This window comes from Lates calcarifer, linkage group LG2 (assembly GCF_001640805.2).
Source record: "Lates calcarifer isolate ASB-BC8 linkage group LG2, TLL_Latcal_v3, whole genome shotgun sequence".
NCBI lineage: Eukaryota > Metazoa > Chordata > Actinopteri > Centropomidae > Lates > Lates calcarifer.
Window position 1 is genome coordinate 18761447 of NC_066834.1, and position 16120 is coordinate 18777566.

The window sequence follows — 16120 nt, forward strand, 5'->3', positions numbered from 1 at the left end:
GCATATAGAAACAGTCTACACACAGTGCAGATCCTCTTCACTGTCAAACAGAAAACAAGTTTGATGAATCATTTTTTTCTGTCTTTCACTCCTGTACACCTGCGAATTCCAATCACCCTTTCCTTTGCTGTCACAATGCATCTGTCTTTATCCTCAGATATTCATGGCCACATGCATTATGCTCTGGCGATGTGTGTGTGGTTCACTCAGAATTAAAATACTTATCCCTGCTCTGTATTTTTACAACAATAATCCTCCATGGTTTGCTCCAGCATCACTCAGAGGAGAGAAATAAATGCAGCTCCACCTGCAGACAGACTCCACTTTTTATCTGTTGATAAAAACCTACAGGCAGAGCTAAACAGCTGTCTGGACAAGAGGCACTCTTTTTCCCAGAAAGCTGATACGTACAACAGCATTTAGATGAGTCAGACAATTGTTGATATATAGACTGTAAATATATTCTAACCAGTCAGAATGATCCATGATTTCTACCTGATACGGGCTATCACAACTTTTAAAATAGAGGACCCACTTATAAATATCTTTAAAGAACCTTTCACCTTTTATAATTAAAATATATATTTACACTTTAGTTTTATCTAGTCAGAACATCAGCTGCTATCTTATTTCAAAAAGTAAAATTAAGATATCTTTATTTATAAGATTTAAAACAACTTTAATTGAGGTTAGAACCAGTTAAAAGTGAAATAATCTTAAATTTTACTCTTGTGAGTTACTGAATTCATGAGTTGAATTAAAAATGTAATTTTTCATCATGCATAGACTCCATAAAAAATCAGTCATAAAATTATTGCAAATCTTCAGAATCTTTCATTTTAATGTGTCAGACTGTAATTAGAGATACAGTATAATAAATTAACTTTGTGTTTTGAAGAGTTCAAATGAATCAAATATCTACAACATAAGTCTGTTGAAGCTAAGATATGAACAGCTTACCATATTCTGTTAGATACATGTTTATCACTGTTACCACTGTTACCTCAGATTACTGTAATGGTTAAATCAATCAATGTAAATTGAATATGATAAGATGAAATGTACTGATTGATTTATTGATCCCTGTAGGAGAAATTCAATTTGACACAAGAGCACAAGGGAATGTGAATAACAACATTATATACATTTGAAAAAATAAAATTAGATCAAATTTGAATAATAGACACAATTAATAGATCTATTTGTATATGAGAATACGTGTGCAATGTAAGTCTCAGTCAGTGGAGGTGGGAGGAACTGGATGCTGTAGCGTAGTGGAGTCTGATGGCTAATGGTACGAAAGAGGCCCCTAAGCACTTTGTGTCATGTAGCTGAAAGTGTTGCTGAGTGACCTCAGCTCAGCACAGAGAGCATGAGAGGGGCTGTCCATGATAGCTTTCAGCATTACTTTCATCCTCTTCTCTATTGCTGCCTACACACCATCATCCCCATCAGTTTCATCCCCACCACAGACCTGGCCTTGCTCACCAGCTTGCCCAGTTAGTAGGCACCACAAGCGAAGCAAAGAAGATAACACTTGCCAGACTGGTCCGTAACAGCCTAGTGCACAAGGAAGGACCTGCTCTGTCCATGCCTGCAGGAGGCCACAGTGTTGTCTGATTGGTCCAGTTTGTTGTTTAGTTGCCCCCCCTCCCGAAGCTTGCAGGTGTCCACCATCTCCACCCCTTATGGCAACCAGGGTGGAGACACCGTAATATGCCAGAAGTCCACCACCAGCTCCTTGGTTTTCCAGCTGCTGAGCTGAAGATGGTTACTGTTGCACCACCCTATTAAGTTTTGTGGTGGACATTAGTGGAGGTGGATGGAGGTACAGCCTGCAAGTCAAACCTGTTGAAAAAACATTTTAACACACAAACACACACACACACACACACACACACACAAACATTATGACGTTGATTTTTCATAATAAAAAAAAAAAAAAAAAAAAACTGTGACACAATAATACAGAGTGAAAACATTACTATGATTTTCTGACATAGCCCACTACACTTAACAATTGTTTAGGGCCTTACACTCACATGTGTAAAACAAACACATAAATACATACAGCCAAGCAGGGAGATGACCATTATCTGATGTTACTGAAATGATGTAAAGACGATTTAATTAAGTTCACTCGTGTGATGTACCATGTCGTTTAACAAGCTTTAGTTTGAGTCTCGGGAAATCGGATGAACGGTCATGTGACGTACCGGCAGCCTGGAGGCAGCAGCGGACATAGAGCGCGTCTAACTTTCCGGAAACTAAGACACGAGGCAAGCAAAACATTTTCCACCGGCTCTCTCTCTCTTTGTCCATCCACCTCCCTGCTGAAGCAACATCCACAGCAGCACCATGGCGAATGTTGTCGATACTAAACTATACGATATTCTCGGAGTCTCTCCATCCGCTTCTGAAAATGAGCTGAAAAAGGTAATAACAAAAAAGACAGAACAAACAATGGAATAATATCACATGTTTGTTAAGAGTTTGTAAATGTTGAAAATGCCACAATCAGGAAATGCGTTGCTATGCGCAGCCAGCTAACATTAGCTGCTGGGCTAGCCTGTTAAACCAGTAAGCTAACTGGCCTGGATATTCATATGACGATGTGACTCTAACGTTTCATTTTACAGCATCACTAAAAGCAGTTGGTTTTTCAGTGATTAGCTACGACCAGTCTCGTATATCTGTATTATCTTAAACAGTGCAGTCAACGTGGTAAAATTAAACCGAAAACGAGACTTAGCTTGTGCGAATCAAACGGTTGACCTCACGTTAGCTTTAGCTCAGGTGGTTGTCATGGGGCTAGCTAAGCCTGTCGAAGGTTGTGAGAAGAGGTAGTTTATGTATCCCAAAGGCTGGAAACTTCTAACAGCTAGTTGACAGACACACATTGTATATATAGCCTTATAATTGATATAATGTCAGAAAGCCGAGTTTTAATCTTTGCATCACATATATCAGGGTTAGCATCACTGACCGTCTACTTACCCGTACACTAATTTAACGTTACATTAATACAAACGTTTTACATCAAGTAGGGACATCTTTTACTGGCACCACTGAAATGGAGAATAAATCTTTTTAACCTCAAGATTTGTCGAACCAGCTTGTGATATAACAGGAAAGATTAGCGTTAAACTGTCAACGTCAAATCTAGCATCAGCTAGCTACACACGGCGTGTGATTTGTAACAATCTGATTGTGAGCTATTTAAACAATGACTTTAATGTCAAATATTCTTTGGTGTCCAATATTCAGTAAACTCTTTCTATTGCCTTATACCTCCTTAACTTTAATAGGCTGTTTAGCCAACACGTCTCATTTGGTAATGAGTGTCATTAGATCATCATCTGTGGCTCGTGTTAGCAAGAGATGCTAATTAGCATACGCACGTTAACCCAAACGTTAGCGATTAAATTGTCAGACATTTTGAACTGCCATTTTTTGACAAAAAGGTAATTCCGGGTAAAATATGTAAGTATGTTAGTAAATGTCGTCACTTATGGAAACGGGTAAACTGTTAACAGTAAACCACTGCGCATAAACTTAACGTTATGTAAAAGCTGAGCGCAGTTACAGGTAGCGTTCTGTTGGTTGTTACATCTGGTTTCGACGGGGAGTAACGTGAGATTGCGCAAACAGGTAGATAAGGTTGCGTCGTGTGTGTTTGCGTCATGTCGGTGTGTGATTCCGGTTAACAACACATGTCTGTAACGAACTTGGTATCAGCAAGGCTTCATCTTTTGTCTACTCCTAGGCATACCGGAAACTGGCAAAAGAATATCACCCTGACAAGAACCCAAATGCTGGCGATAAGGTAAGATATTAGTGACCTCTCTGGTTAAACCTTGACTGGAGCTAGTGTTTTTGGTGTTTTTTGGGTTGGGTGATTGCAGCCAAACCTTTCTGTTAAAGCTTTAGATGTTATGGATAATCACCAGTGTCTAGTGTGGCCAGGTACATTTAAATCACATTTGAATGTATATTTCTCATTAGATTTTCATTAGTGCTGACAGCACTCTGCAATCAGTTTTCAATTCAGTTTAACTTGTCTTTTACAATTAGGATAAAGCTCTGGTATTAGGTTTGGCCATTATTTAATTTGTTTTTGAACATGCAGTTGAATTTCCTGAGCCACCCCTACAGTATCATCACAGGCCTCCTACAGCTCTACATAATATTGTCATTAGCTTCTGAAGTAGCATTAGCAATATTAGTGGAAACATTACACATTAAGGCTCTCTCTTCCATCTTTACCCATGGCAGAGTGCCATTTTCTCAGCAGGGGATCACATTGTTAGCAACAGGAAATGGCAACTTCAAAGAATTGATTCTGGAGGTGGTTATTTGTAATAGGGATAATACTTGCGTTTAAGCAAATAAAGTGTGTATTAAACAGCTCATCCTTTACAATGTCAGTGAGATGAACTCGTAATTCATGTTGAATTTTTGTGATAATGTCTGAGAGATGCTGATTGAAGTATGCAGTACTTTTTTAGATTGTAGTAATTGGCATCCTACTGAATTACCATTGCTTTTCAGTGTTTTGATTTAACAGCATGATGCAATTATATCTTAATGTTTAAAACTTGAATCATTAATGAAATGGCTCTGCTTCCAATTAGTGGGTGAAATATGTACAGACTGTGCTTGTCCTGTTTACATTTTAGTTATAATATATATACATATATTTTACAAACTTGCTTGTCTTATTGGTTTCTAAGTCCAGTGTTGTATGGGATGCTGAGTGACAGGGCATGTGATTAGGTGTGGAATGACCCTTATGTAACAATATAGCAACCTTAAGTGTGCTTTGTTCAGAATGTCAGCATTTGTTTTTCCACCACAGTTAAGATGAAAGACAAATGGAAATTTTTCTAGGTCCTGAGTGTCTTTCACAGAAAATGGATGATAGCGCTTGTTCCCAAATGAACCTGATGTGGAAAGTTAATTTTTGTTCACCACTTCAGTCCTCTAACAGAGGCTTCTGATGTTACAGTGTGTAGCTTTGATAAGTCAGTCAAAATTACCAGCTGCTATTTTGTGTGCACTTTTTTGCACTCTGCTATTCTGACAAATTCTACCTTGGTATTTTTTGTTGTTAATTTCTGTCCTCTCATAACATAGTTCAAAGAAATCAGCTTTGCCTATGAGGTGCTGACCAACCCCGAAAAGAAGGAACTTTATGACCGTTATGGAGAACAAGGCTTGCGGGAAGGAGGTGGGGGTGGCCCGGGGATGGACGACATCTTTTCCCACATCTTTGGTGGTGGACTCTTTGGCTTCATGGGTGGCCAGGGGAGTCGCTCTAGGAATGGAGGTCGGAGGAGAGGAGAGGACATGGTCCATCCCCTCAAGTAAGACCAAGCTCGTACGCAAAGGCATAGGCATATTTGAATGATATGTTTGCACTTTCTGTGCAATAATTCTTTTGTAGTTAAAATGTTCTTTACGTTCAGTGCCAGCCAATGTTGTACTCCAGCTCTTCTGCCTTGTGTCACTTAACAGTATGTAACCACACCTTTTCTGCAGGGTGTCACTCGAGGACCTTTACAATGGGAAAACAACTAAACTACAACTTAGCAAGAATGTACTGTGTAGCACTTGTAATGGGTAAGTTGTATAACCAGTATTGTCCTCGTTAATGTCTGCTTGATTATTTAGTCTGCTTTATTGTTGATTCATGTTAATCCTGTTGCATCTTCTTGGTTTAATCTCTCTCTGCGTGTGTATGTATGCAGGCAAGGGGGCAAGACGGGTGCTGTACAAAAATGTACGACATGTAGGGGGCGTGGCATGCGCATCATGATCAGACAGCTGGCCCCAGGGATGGTCCAACAGATGCAGTCTGTCTGTACTGATTGTAATGGTGAAGGTAAGGGGCACAGTGATCCAAACCATGATCATCCATTACATCTATGTGTTATCAGGTCTTGTCAGGTGTTTTCTCTAATCCATCCCAGGTGAGGTCATCAGTGAGAAGGACCGCTGTAAAAAATGTGAGGGCAAGAAAGTCGTGAAGGAGGTGAAGATTCTTGAGGTACATGTGGACAAAGGCATGAAGCACAGCCAGAAAATCACCTTTGGAGGGGAAGCTGACCAGGCACCTGGCATTGAGCCAGGGGATATAGTCCTTGTCCTGCAGGAAAAGGAGCATGAGGTAGGTGGACCATTCTCTCAGTACTGTAGGCATATTCATCTTACCCTGCCCCTTTTATCCCCTGTGCACTCTGTGTCATAGGACAAATGTTTTTTATTATTATTTGGGGCGCATTTTTGCTTATCTCATAGTTGTATTTGTCAGTTACTAATTATTTCATGTCCATATAAAGGTGACCTGAGTTCTAGGCCAACTTCCCTCACCTGGCCACAGCTTCTCACTTCTGGATCCTGTAGAGTTTAAATTGTTTTGTGGGCTGCAGTTTCCCCTGTGCCTGTGAAGTTCGCTTTATGCATGAAATGTACCACATGTCCAGAAATGCCCATTTGTGATCCAGTTGTTTTTGGTGCCTGCTACCAGACATGGGATTGTGGATGGGGAGATGACAACTTGTACATATACTGTACAATCAGCTATATAGGAGTGGAGTAAAAAAAAAAATCCTACTGCCAGTTTGAAATGGGTTTAGTTTTTAGTTTAGTTTAAAAAAATAAAGACAAAGTTTAACTTTCAGTAGGATTGGAATTGCCAAGTCAGTGCGTTTTAATGAGTTGCCTGTGCAAAACTAATTAGACAGAGAAATGGGAAAAGATGTTCAAGTGAAGATTTAAAACCTTGCTATCCAAAGATTTATTACCACACCCCAATCCAGCTCAGACAGTTTAATGAATGGCCCGCTTTAGATCTAGGTAGACAAGAAAAAACTCCAAGAAAAACTCAAGCCTTAGCATTTCCACTGGGTGCAGTGTAGCAGTTTGGGTAGTTGGCATTTTGTATGACTGGTTGTGAAAAATTAAACTGGGAGAAATGTCAGAATACTCATCTGTCAGATTAAAATTTATCTCCATTTGGAGGGGTAGATTTGTCCTGGAAACTGGATATATTATTACTCATAGGGAAGTAGACAGAGGAGAACCTTCAAGAGAGTTTCACAGTCTGCACACTTATCAGGCAAGCATACTTACTCAGGTAAGCTAGCCTAGAGCATTACAGCTGATAGGTGGTCAGTCTGTTGTTTCCCTGCCATCAGTCTTACCTTTTGGCCAGGTTCCATCCCTCACTGGATTAATTGATAGTCTTTATCTGCAGTGTTTAGAGGAATGATGATATAGTGCACTGGCCAACAAGAGGCTAGTGCACTGCTGTACATCAAGGTGTTAGGGATCAGTGATGAGTGCTGTCTGTTTGTTTTAAGTTTTTTTTACTTACACGTGTTGAATAGAATGAATGCGTACTGGTTTCCCACTTGGTGTGCATAATCACTTTCATTAGAAATCAGATTTTTCTTGTGCAGGTTGGAATAATGATTGCTACACAACTTCTGACAGGGTTACAGAGTTACAATGAGCAGGTTGTCACAGCAGTCTGATCCAGCTGGCAGTGCGTCAGACCTCTCAACTGTCGGAGTACAGTGGACCAGATTGTTTTGACAGTGCTGTGCTGTCAGAGTTGTACGTTGTGCAGACATAGGATATGGGATTACTTGAGTGGATATATGTCATGATGAGTATTGGCCAATCTATAAAAACCGATGGAGTTGGATTATAAAAATGTTCCAGTGTTCCAAAATTTATTCCTAACATTGATCTTTGCATTTGCCCCTTTTCTGAGTACATCAGCACCAAATGCTGTGTGTGTATACAGTGGTTACATGTAGGGCTTCTTTTTGCTTTCAGTTATTACAACTTGCACAAAAAGGTTATTTTAAATTAAAAAGTAACTTGGATGACAGTAGCTGTTAATGTTGTCTTGAGTCACTAAAGTCACTTGTAACACCTGTAACATGAACAGTAACCGTCTATGTGGACCCTCCACAGTTTGCTCGACTGTCATGACTCAGGATGGTTAGTTGACTTTTGCTGCCTCATAGCTAACCCTAACCCTGAGGGCAGGCGCACCAACACATCTTGACTGACTTGTACATAGTGCTTATGCTCTTCACTCACCGATTAAGAAATACATTTGTTGGTCCGAGATATATGCTGAGTGGTACTCAAACTTACCCGCATATCAGGTTCAGGTTTTGTCAGTGGTCACCTTGCTAAGCAGCTAACCACCTGTGGCAAAGCATATCTTAGAGGTGCCACTCCCCAGTTATTGTGCTGTCCTTGGTTCCTATAGGATAATGACCTAAACCACAATCTGTGTTCCTAATAAGTTAAGAATTAGAGGGAAGCATTAATAGCATAATGTGCATAACACAGAGACATCGATCTATAAGCTATTTATGAGACAAACAAGTCCCACAAGTGTCTGACATTTCTACATTTGCTATCTAACACTGAATCTCAGTTGTTACAGGTAGCTGCCCCTGCCTGCCTGAATTGGGTTGTACAAGAATTGGGTTGTACAGTTGCCTCTGACAATGCAAAGTAATTTTGGCTGAACTGGAACAGCAGGCTGAGCTGTAGCAATGCCCCTGGCTCTTTCTCCCAGGAGGCTTTTATCATTGATGTCAGAATATGTCAGTGGATGGCTGAAACAAAGTAGGTTACTGGAACTGGCAACAGCAATACAGACAGCACTGACTCTAAAGAATCAGTATTCTGGATGTTAACATGCCATTCGTATGATCAATACATGGAAATAAGGTGGAAGAGCCAGTTATGTGTTAGTCAGGCTAATTTGCTTCTCAGTGTGCTCAGTAACCAAAGATAGGTTTAACAAATGTTTTTGCCTGCAAAATAAAAGTAAATTTAGACATCAAGTCTTAGTGTGGAATATTTTGCACAAATCTAATCAATATATCAATTTTTAGTGTTTGCGTCACTAAGTATTTCAGTTTGTTTTTCCTATAACTAACAGAGGGAGGAATATTTTAGGCATTCATAAAAAAACAAAACACATAATAAATGATGTTTGGTATAAACTACAGTCATGAAAAGTTCATCAACCAAGACTTTGAACCATCCTTCTCTCTCAATTTTCAGACATTCAGGCGAGACGGCAATGACCTGTTCATGAACCATAAGATTGGGCTGGTGGAGGCGCTGTGCGGCTTCCAGTTCATGCTGAAACACTTAGACGGCAGACAGATCGTTGTGAAGTACCCTGCTGGCAAAGTCATTGAACCAGGTAAGACCTACTTCATCTAGATTTTAGCTGCATTTGTTTATTGGCATCGGGCAAATTTTGTAAAAGCAGATAAAATCACACTAAGACTATGTCTACATTAAGCCCATTAAATTTTAAAATGCTCTTTGCGTCCTCATAAGTGTTTCCAGGTCAGTTTTGCTCAGAGATCTGTCCACAGTGAAAACACACTGAACAACATGAAAATGTCTTTGCCCTCTCTTCACTTGGCAAACAAAACTGTACATCACAGCCAGCATCTGGTAAGGAGTGGGACAGACAGCCAGCTGGGCAGATCATTATTTCATGGCTGGGTCTCCGTCTGACAAAAATCAATATAAATACAGGTTAAAGCTCAGAAACGTCAGAAGGGAATATCTCTGCTCTGCTGCCAGGCTGTCCAATGAATCTGGGTCCCAGAAGCTTTTGACAGCACCTCTCCACATTCTGATATGTTTTGGAGCATATTTCAACTAAAACAAGTCTTAGAAATTAAATTTAAATTAAATTAAATGAAAGAAATTAAAGTTACATACTAACTGCAGCTGTGCTGTATATCAATGATTAAAATGCATAATTACAGAAAGACAACAGAAAGTTATCTTCTTAAAAGAAGACAGTATACCCTCAAGCCAAACAATCCCAGTCCCTGCCACACACCCCCACACACACACACCTAGTTACTATGCAATCCATTACACCTCTGTCTGGTATCCTCCTGCTCTCTGTGGTTACCTATAATGTGTTTTCAAGTCACAGCCCATAAACACTACATGTTAACCAGCCGTTATTCTAAAGCTGCTGTGCTGTGGTGATAAAGTCCTTACTTTATAATCAGCACAAACCCAAGTTAATAACAGCTCTGTTGTGTATTCAGCTACACTGGCTTCACTAAAAGTTTTCTTAACTTTGCTGCCTCACAGGCACGACCTTCACGGCTTAGGTCATCATTTTGCAAAAGCTTCATTTACCATTTACACACTGAAACAGCATTTTACACGCTCTGTAGGTCGTTTTGGGGGGAGAACAATGACGTTTTGGTCTGGATGGAGAGATGAAGCAAAGAGAAAAAGATGCATTTACAAGTTTAAAGGGCTTAATGTGGACGTGCTCAGAGTCCCTGCTGAGAGCTGAACACAGCAAGGAGGCACCTTTTTAGAACGTACTTGGACCTGGGCGCCCGAGTCAAGGACGCTCCACAGTACTTGATAAATGAGGGGAGAGTGGTGTCATCCACATCCTCAGTGAATTCTAAAAAGACTTCAAAAAGTTACCAAACACCTTCCTCTTACACCCTCAGATAACTTCTGTCAAGTTGTGGAATTGGCAATAACACGCTGCATGTTTTCCAGGCTCAGTCAGGGTGGTGCGAGGAGAGGGCATGCCACAGTACCGGAACCCTTTTGAGAAGGGAGATCTGTATATCAAGTTTGATGTCCAGTTCCCCGACAACAACTGGATCAGCCCTGAGAAACTTGCGGTATGACATGTTACTCCTTTCATTATTAACTGTCCATCAAATTTTGGTATTTGGATTTTGAAATCTGATTACAAATTCAGGAGTGAAAACCAATCATCAACAAATCTATGGCCATGATTAGACTACTCTGTTTCTTTTACATAGATATAAAAGCGCAATATCAACTATTACAACACAACAAAATTCATGTAGAAGTGATTGCTGGAGATCACAACTGTCCTGTAGCCTTCAAACCTCTGAGAGGACATCAGCAGCACCAGCTCATAGACACAATATAAACAGGCTTGTTTCTTTAACTATAGTTCTTAGATGAAGAAGAGATGATGTAGACAAAGAGAAATTATGGCTGGAAACCCGGTGTTTGCTGTACTTCCCGTCTCATAGCTCTTTTCCTGTTAACATTCAGGCTGCACCTTCATGAGACCAACAATTATGAAATGTGAATTAGAGCTGAAACAATTAGTTGTTCTGCAGGGAATTAATTAGCAACTCAAGTCTTTTTCTCAGCAAAATGACAGTTCAGTGGTTCCAGCTTCTCAAATTTGAATATTTAATGGCTTTATTAGTCTTCTGTGATAGTAAGCAAAGTATATTTGGGTTTTGGATTGTTGGTGACTGTGTAGGACAAAACAAGACATGACATATTGTCAATTTTTTTATTTTGAGTAACATGTAAGTTATAAGGTCACACACCATGTTTTAAGATGGTGTGTTTTGTTTAAACATTTTGTTCTTTTTCTGTGTCTAAGAAAGCCCCTCAGCTGTTCTAAAACACTGTAAACCACAGCTTCTCTGGGCTCATTGCTTTATTTTAGGCCTTATAACATCAGTTTCTTGGCACTGTGTCAAAATGTGTAATTGTGTTACAGTGCATCAACTAAGTAAACTCACATGCTCCTTACGATGTTTTTAATGAGAAAGCTCAGGCCTCCACAAGGAGGAATTTGCTGCTAAATTTATGCCAGTAATTCTTTTCAGTAATTCAGGGATTAGAGCTATTCTGGGTTACTTATTGAGCACTTACATTCGCACCGTAATATTCTCCGAGAAGATGTCGCACTCTTAGTAGAGTTGATTTTTGTTCAACAATAACAGCCGAATCCCATCTGCAGCACTGCACTCTTGGCCCCCACTGCGTGGTTAGAATACGTGATGAGGCTGTCTGTTAAAGCTGCCTTATGATGAATGTTGTTGGTGCTGTAGGAGCTGGAGGACATGCTGCCTTCACGGTCAGAGCCGCCCATCATCACTGGAGACACAGAGGAGGTCGACCTGCAGGATTATGACGTGAGCCAGAGCTCGTCATCGGGTAACCGCAGAGAGGCCTACAACGACAGCTCCGACGAAGAGGGTGGACACCACGGGCCGGGGGTGCAGTGTGCCCACCAGTAATCTCATACTCTCACACGCATAGACACATATATGACCCACGTTTTACTTGGGGAGAAAATGTATGAGTTGCAGAGTAAACAAGGAGGTAGGTCAGACTGAGAAGGCGTGGTGGTTCCTCAGACACAGATCAGATATTATACTGAATCATGGCACCTGGAATTGTTGATTATTGTTATTGACTGTGTGCTTGGATTATATTGATCTCTGTCTGAGGAACTCGCACTGGGGCAGCCAAAAACTTATTACACCGCACCTGAAACCGATTTAGAGACTTTAAACAGCAGCTTCAGGTAGAAGTCAGATGAAGTATTTAAGATATATCAAAACAAATGATCGCCCCAGTGAACACCGTGCCCTGTAGGACTGTGATCTGGTGTTCAAGGTGAAACCCCCCCACCCCCCCTATTCCTCTGTCACCCCTGTTTAAGTCCATTCCCCTCTGCTAATGCGAACTCCAGGTCAGTCAAAGAAAGGAACGTTTCTTGTTTGCTGAGTGTGTGACTTGCATTTTGTTTTCATAGTATTTACAATAATTAATTTAAAAACTAACAATGTGTATACACAGACAAAAGCAGCTGAGCAATGTGACGTGCAGATCCTCGGACTCATGTATTCATGGACTCATCCACTCAGCGCCATTCATAGGATTTGTTTCAGATTTTTACAGCTTTATTTTCTTTGTAGGTTTTTACTTGTTTTCTCCTTTCTTTATATTTTAATTCAGATTGGTGTATATCATTGAACTGGTTGTTGGTAAGCTTCATCAGCTGCTGTATTCAAAGCTGTGTGATTTTTAAAAAAGAAAAATTACAAGTCAAATGAAAACCTATAGCCTGTATCTGTGCTGAGACCATGTGCATGTAAAAAGCTTTGGTTCCTGCACTTATCAAACATCAGTCAAATAAAGCAGCAGACTTCTTAAGAAAATGTCTATGAAGTTGTTGAATAAATTGTTGAAATATCATATACTACTGTGTGGCTCCTTGTTTTTCTTCATTCTCAGTGTTTGTATCTAACCAGACAGATTGGTTTTGATGCTTCAAATCTTTGTTACTGACTCTTTTGCCATCACTTGAACACAACAGGGATGTTTAGAATTTGATTTGTGGCAGTCAGAGCCTGGAAACAAAAACATCAACTGTTCCTCTCTGGAAACAACGTGTCAGTGAGTAGAATTAATCCACAGATTCTGTTACCATTGATTACTAACTATTCTCAATAACTGTTGACAGCAAATGCCACCTGACTGAAATGCCGTGATGTCTATTTTAGATCTATCTTCTTATCTAAAAAGTTTCCATCATTAGTCAGTCGCCTCATAAACATGTATGAGATCACAGTCCGTTCTCAATGCAAACTGAGTAAATGAAAAGCTGTCCAAATAATACACTGTTGGAGTCAGGTGTTGGAGAGGCAGATAATCAACACATGACAGTTGTTTAATTTCATTAAACTCTAAATGATAAATTTTTCTTTTTTGACATTAAATTTGCATAAGTTGAGATTTTAACCTTGATAAGTTTTCACAAAAATCTACAGAACAGTGAGACTGGAAAATATGAGCCACAGGAAATATGAGGAATGGCACTAAACCTGTGTCAAGAAACAAACACACCCCAAGATGAATAAGCAGCCTTCATTTTCTTTATGCCTGGGGCAATTAAGTCTTACTGGAGCATTAGGACTCTTTCTACATGGCACTATAAGAACACAGCAAAGTTACTATAAAAAGGTAATAGCGCCTGAGCTAAGTATTTGGTTGTAAGCAAGAGATACTCAATATCTATTGTGACTGGTCTGCATCAGTATATTAACTAAATACTTGTCAATATGTAAGAGCATGAAAATGAACTAGATTGCATTATATAAGATTTTAAAATATAAATACATAAATGAATAATATTTAAATTAGATGGATTAAAATAGATTTAAATAAAATTATTATGAATGAACTGAAAAGTCAATCAACAGTTTTAATATATACTGTGTAAAAACACAAATCTTAATGTTAATTCTTGCTGTACTCCTCTCTCAGACCTGTATTTTCGCACTAAAATAGGAGTCTACAGTTGGCTCTTTGGTAGTTTCTTCTGCTCAGTTAATCCAGTATGGCGCCACTTGTAGCCAAAGGATGTATGGAAATAAATGACCAGATCACTCCCCCTTGTGTCCATTAATCTTTATTTTATTGTTTTGAGGGGTTGCATACGGTTCATCGACAAAAGCGGAGGTAACTGAAATAGCATACAGATGTTTCTATAGAGTATGAAGCATGAGCGTATCATCGTCGATGAAACGACGCACGTCATCACGTAGGAGTAATCAGCTGGTTGGTGTTTTTTTCTAAATGGGAAACGAAGGGGCCTTAAAGCAGCCTACCCCATCCTGACTGCTATGAAACCCCAACATCAGCCTACCATGAACATATTGTTTTAAATTAATCTCAGTACGAGTTCCCACCGTGTTACGACGAGAGATAGTGCTGTTATTGCTGGTGTTAGGATATAATCAGGATATGATTAAAAAAAAAAAAAAAAGTTACGTCATTAATGCACGTGTGTATGGCTGCTGAATATGACTGTTTATAAATGCCTATTTCCTCCCTTGCTTCCACCGGCGCCGTGGCTTAGTTGGTTAAAGCGCCTGTCTAGTAAACAGGAGATCCTGGGTTCGAATCCCAGCGGTGCCTTTTTGTTCTGCTCTCTCCACCGTGCAGTTGTTACTATGAGCACACTGATTTAATCTCTCTGAAAGATTCATCTACAAGTGATTTGCTTATCTCCCTCTAGGAGGTTGCTCCTTGGTCTTTGTGAAAACGCAGATATTATATTATTTAATGTAAACTATGTACTATGTTTTTTTGTTTTTTTTTACTTTGTGAGAGACATTTGCAGTACATCCATGTGACCACAGGAGGGCGCCAGTGAAACAGCGTCCACTGAGGCAAGACGCCGTCAGGCTACAATGGAGGGACTGGGTGAAGAATATTCAGAGGCTCCCGTATGATGGATGAACGCGTCGTCTCTACAAGTAAACGCCGCTTTATTTCTTAATCTCTAATTCAGAGCAATGTCTACAGTTTCCACTCAGCTGTCTGATCCAGTCAGTCCCGCGGTGAGGACAAAAGAAGACCCATAAACAATGAATAATGGGGAGTACTTTGCCCTCCTAGATGCGGCACGACAAACACAGAATGAACCTCAAGTAGAGCGGAAGTTGGATAGTTTTGTCTTCAAAATAAGAGCTGCGACACACGTTGTCTGCTTAAACCTAAACACACCTTACAGCACCATGCATGATTACTTTAAAACGCAAGGCTAGAAAGCCCAAACTATACATGACTGAGATATTAAATTGTTAAAACTGTACAAGCATCAGTTGACTACAGTCCTTGCTGACTATATTTTTGTGTAAAATACTTTGTCATTTCAGTGTTTTTGTTGCGGTGGACTACTTGCACTGCATAAGTGTCAATTTCATCTCCTTGTTCCATTATTCACATTTTGATTTAATACCTTTATGATTCATTTTAATATTTAGATATATTCTCACTTTCGTTTTCTTGACAAAAAGAGAGAAAGAAAAAAATAGACATATTAGTAGGCCTATTTTTTCCCTTTTGATTACACATTTGTTCAGATGTGCAAAGCTGACACAGATGTGCCAGACTAAAGCTTGTAAAGGTCCCAGAGGTGCATTGGGATTGACTTATACAATCAGTTGCTTTGTGGTTGACATTTATAATTTTATTTAATGTTAGTGACTCTGGCTCTTTGTGTTAGCTCTGCATATTTTTAAAAGTTTTTAAAGCAGGGAAATGTTTGAGATGAGGCATGTAAATGTATCTGTAGATTAGCCCCTCCTCGGATACATATCATATTTTTATACTCCCTAATAGACGACACACACAGACACAAGTTTATGGAGTAACACCTGAATAAGGATTTACAACAAATATGTCCTCAGATGCACGCTTTCCTTTAACGGTTTGGTGTTGCTCCAAATGT

The 16120-nt window shown here is 39.7% G+C and overlaps 1 protein-coding gene and 1 non-coding gene across 2 annotated transcripts; both read left to right on the forward strand.

Annotated features, from left to right (window-relative positions):
* The first annotated feature begins 2267 nt into the window (after window positions 1-2267).
* On the forward strand, window positions 2268-13081 carry dnaja2a (DnaJ heat shock protein family (Hsp40) member A2a). Its single transcript, XM_018697474.2, has 9 exons — window positions 2268-2436; window positions 3767-3826; window positions 5137-5366; window positions 5542-5622; window positions 5751-5884; window positions 5973-6169; window positions 9100-9244; window positions 10594-10721; window positions 11925-13081. The coding sequence occupies exons 1-9, from the start codon at window positions 2359-2361 to the stop codon at window positions 12111-12113; spliced, it is 1242 nt and encodes a 413-aa protein (XP_018552990.1). The 5' UTR covers window positions 2268-2358; the 3' UTR covers window positions 12114-13081.
* A 1647-nt stretch (window positions 13082-14728) lies between these two features.
* Window positions 14729-14802, forward strand: trnat-agu (transfer RNA threonine (anticodon AGU)). Its single transcript has one exon. It is a non-coding gene; the product is annotated as a tRNA-Thr (tRNA).
* The last annotated feature ends 1318 nt before the right edge of the window (window positions 14803-16120 follow it).

Bases quoted from the DNA above. Each gene is read 5' to 3' on its own strand.
- dnaja2a (XM_018697474.2), top strand. From the start codon at position 2,359: ATGGCGAATGTTGTCGATACTAAACTATACGATATTCTCGGAGTCTCT. The intron at 2,437-3,766 runs GTAATAACAAAA...GTCTACTCCTAG, and splicing joins CTGAAAATGAGCTGAAAAAG to GCATACCGGAAACTGGCAAA. The intron at 3,827-5,136 runs GTAAGATATTAG...CTCATAACATAG, and splicing joins ACCCAAATGCTGGCGATAAG to TTCAAAGAAATCAGCTTTGC.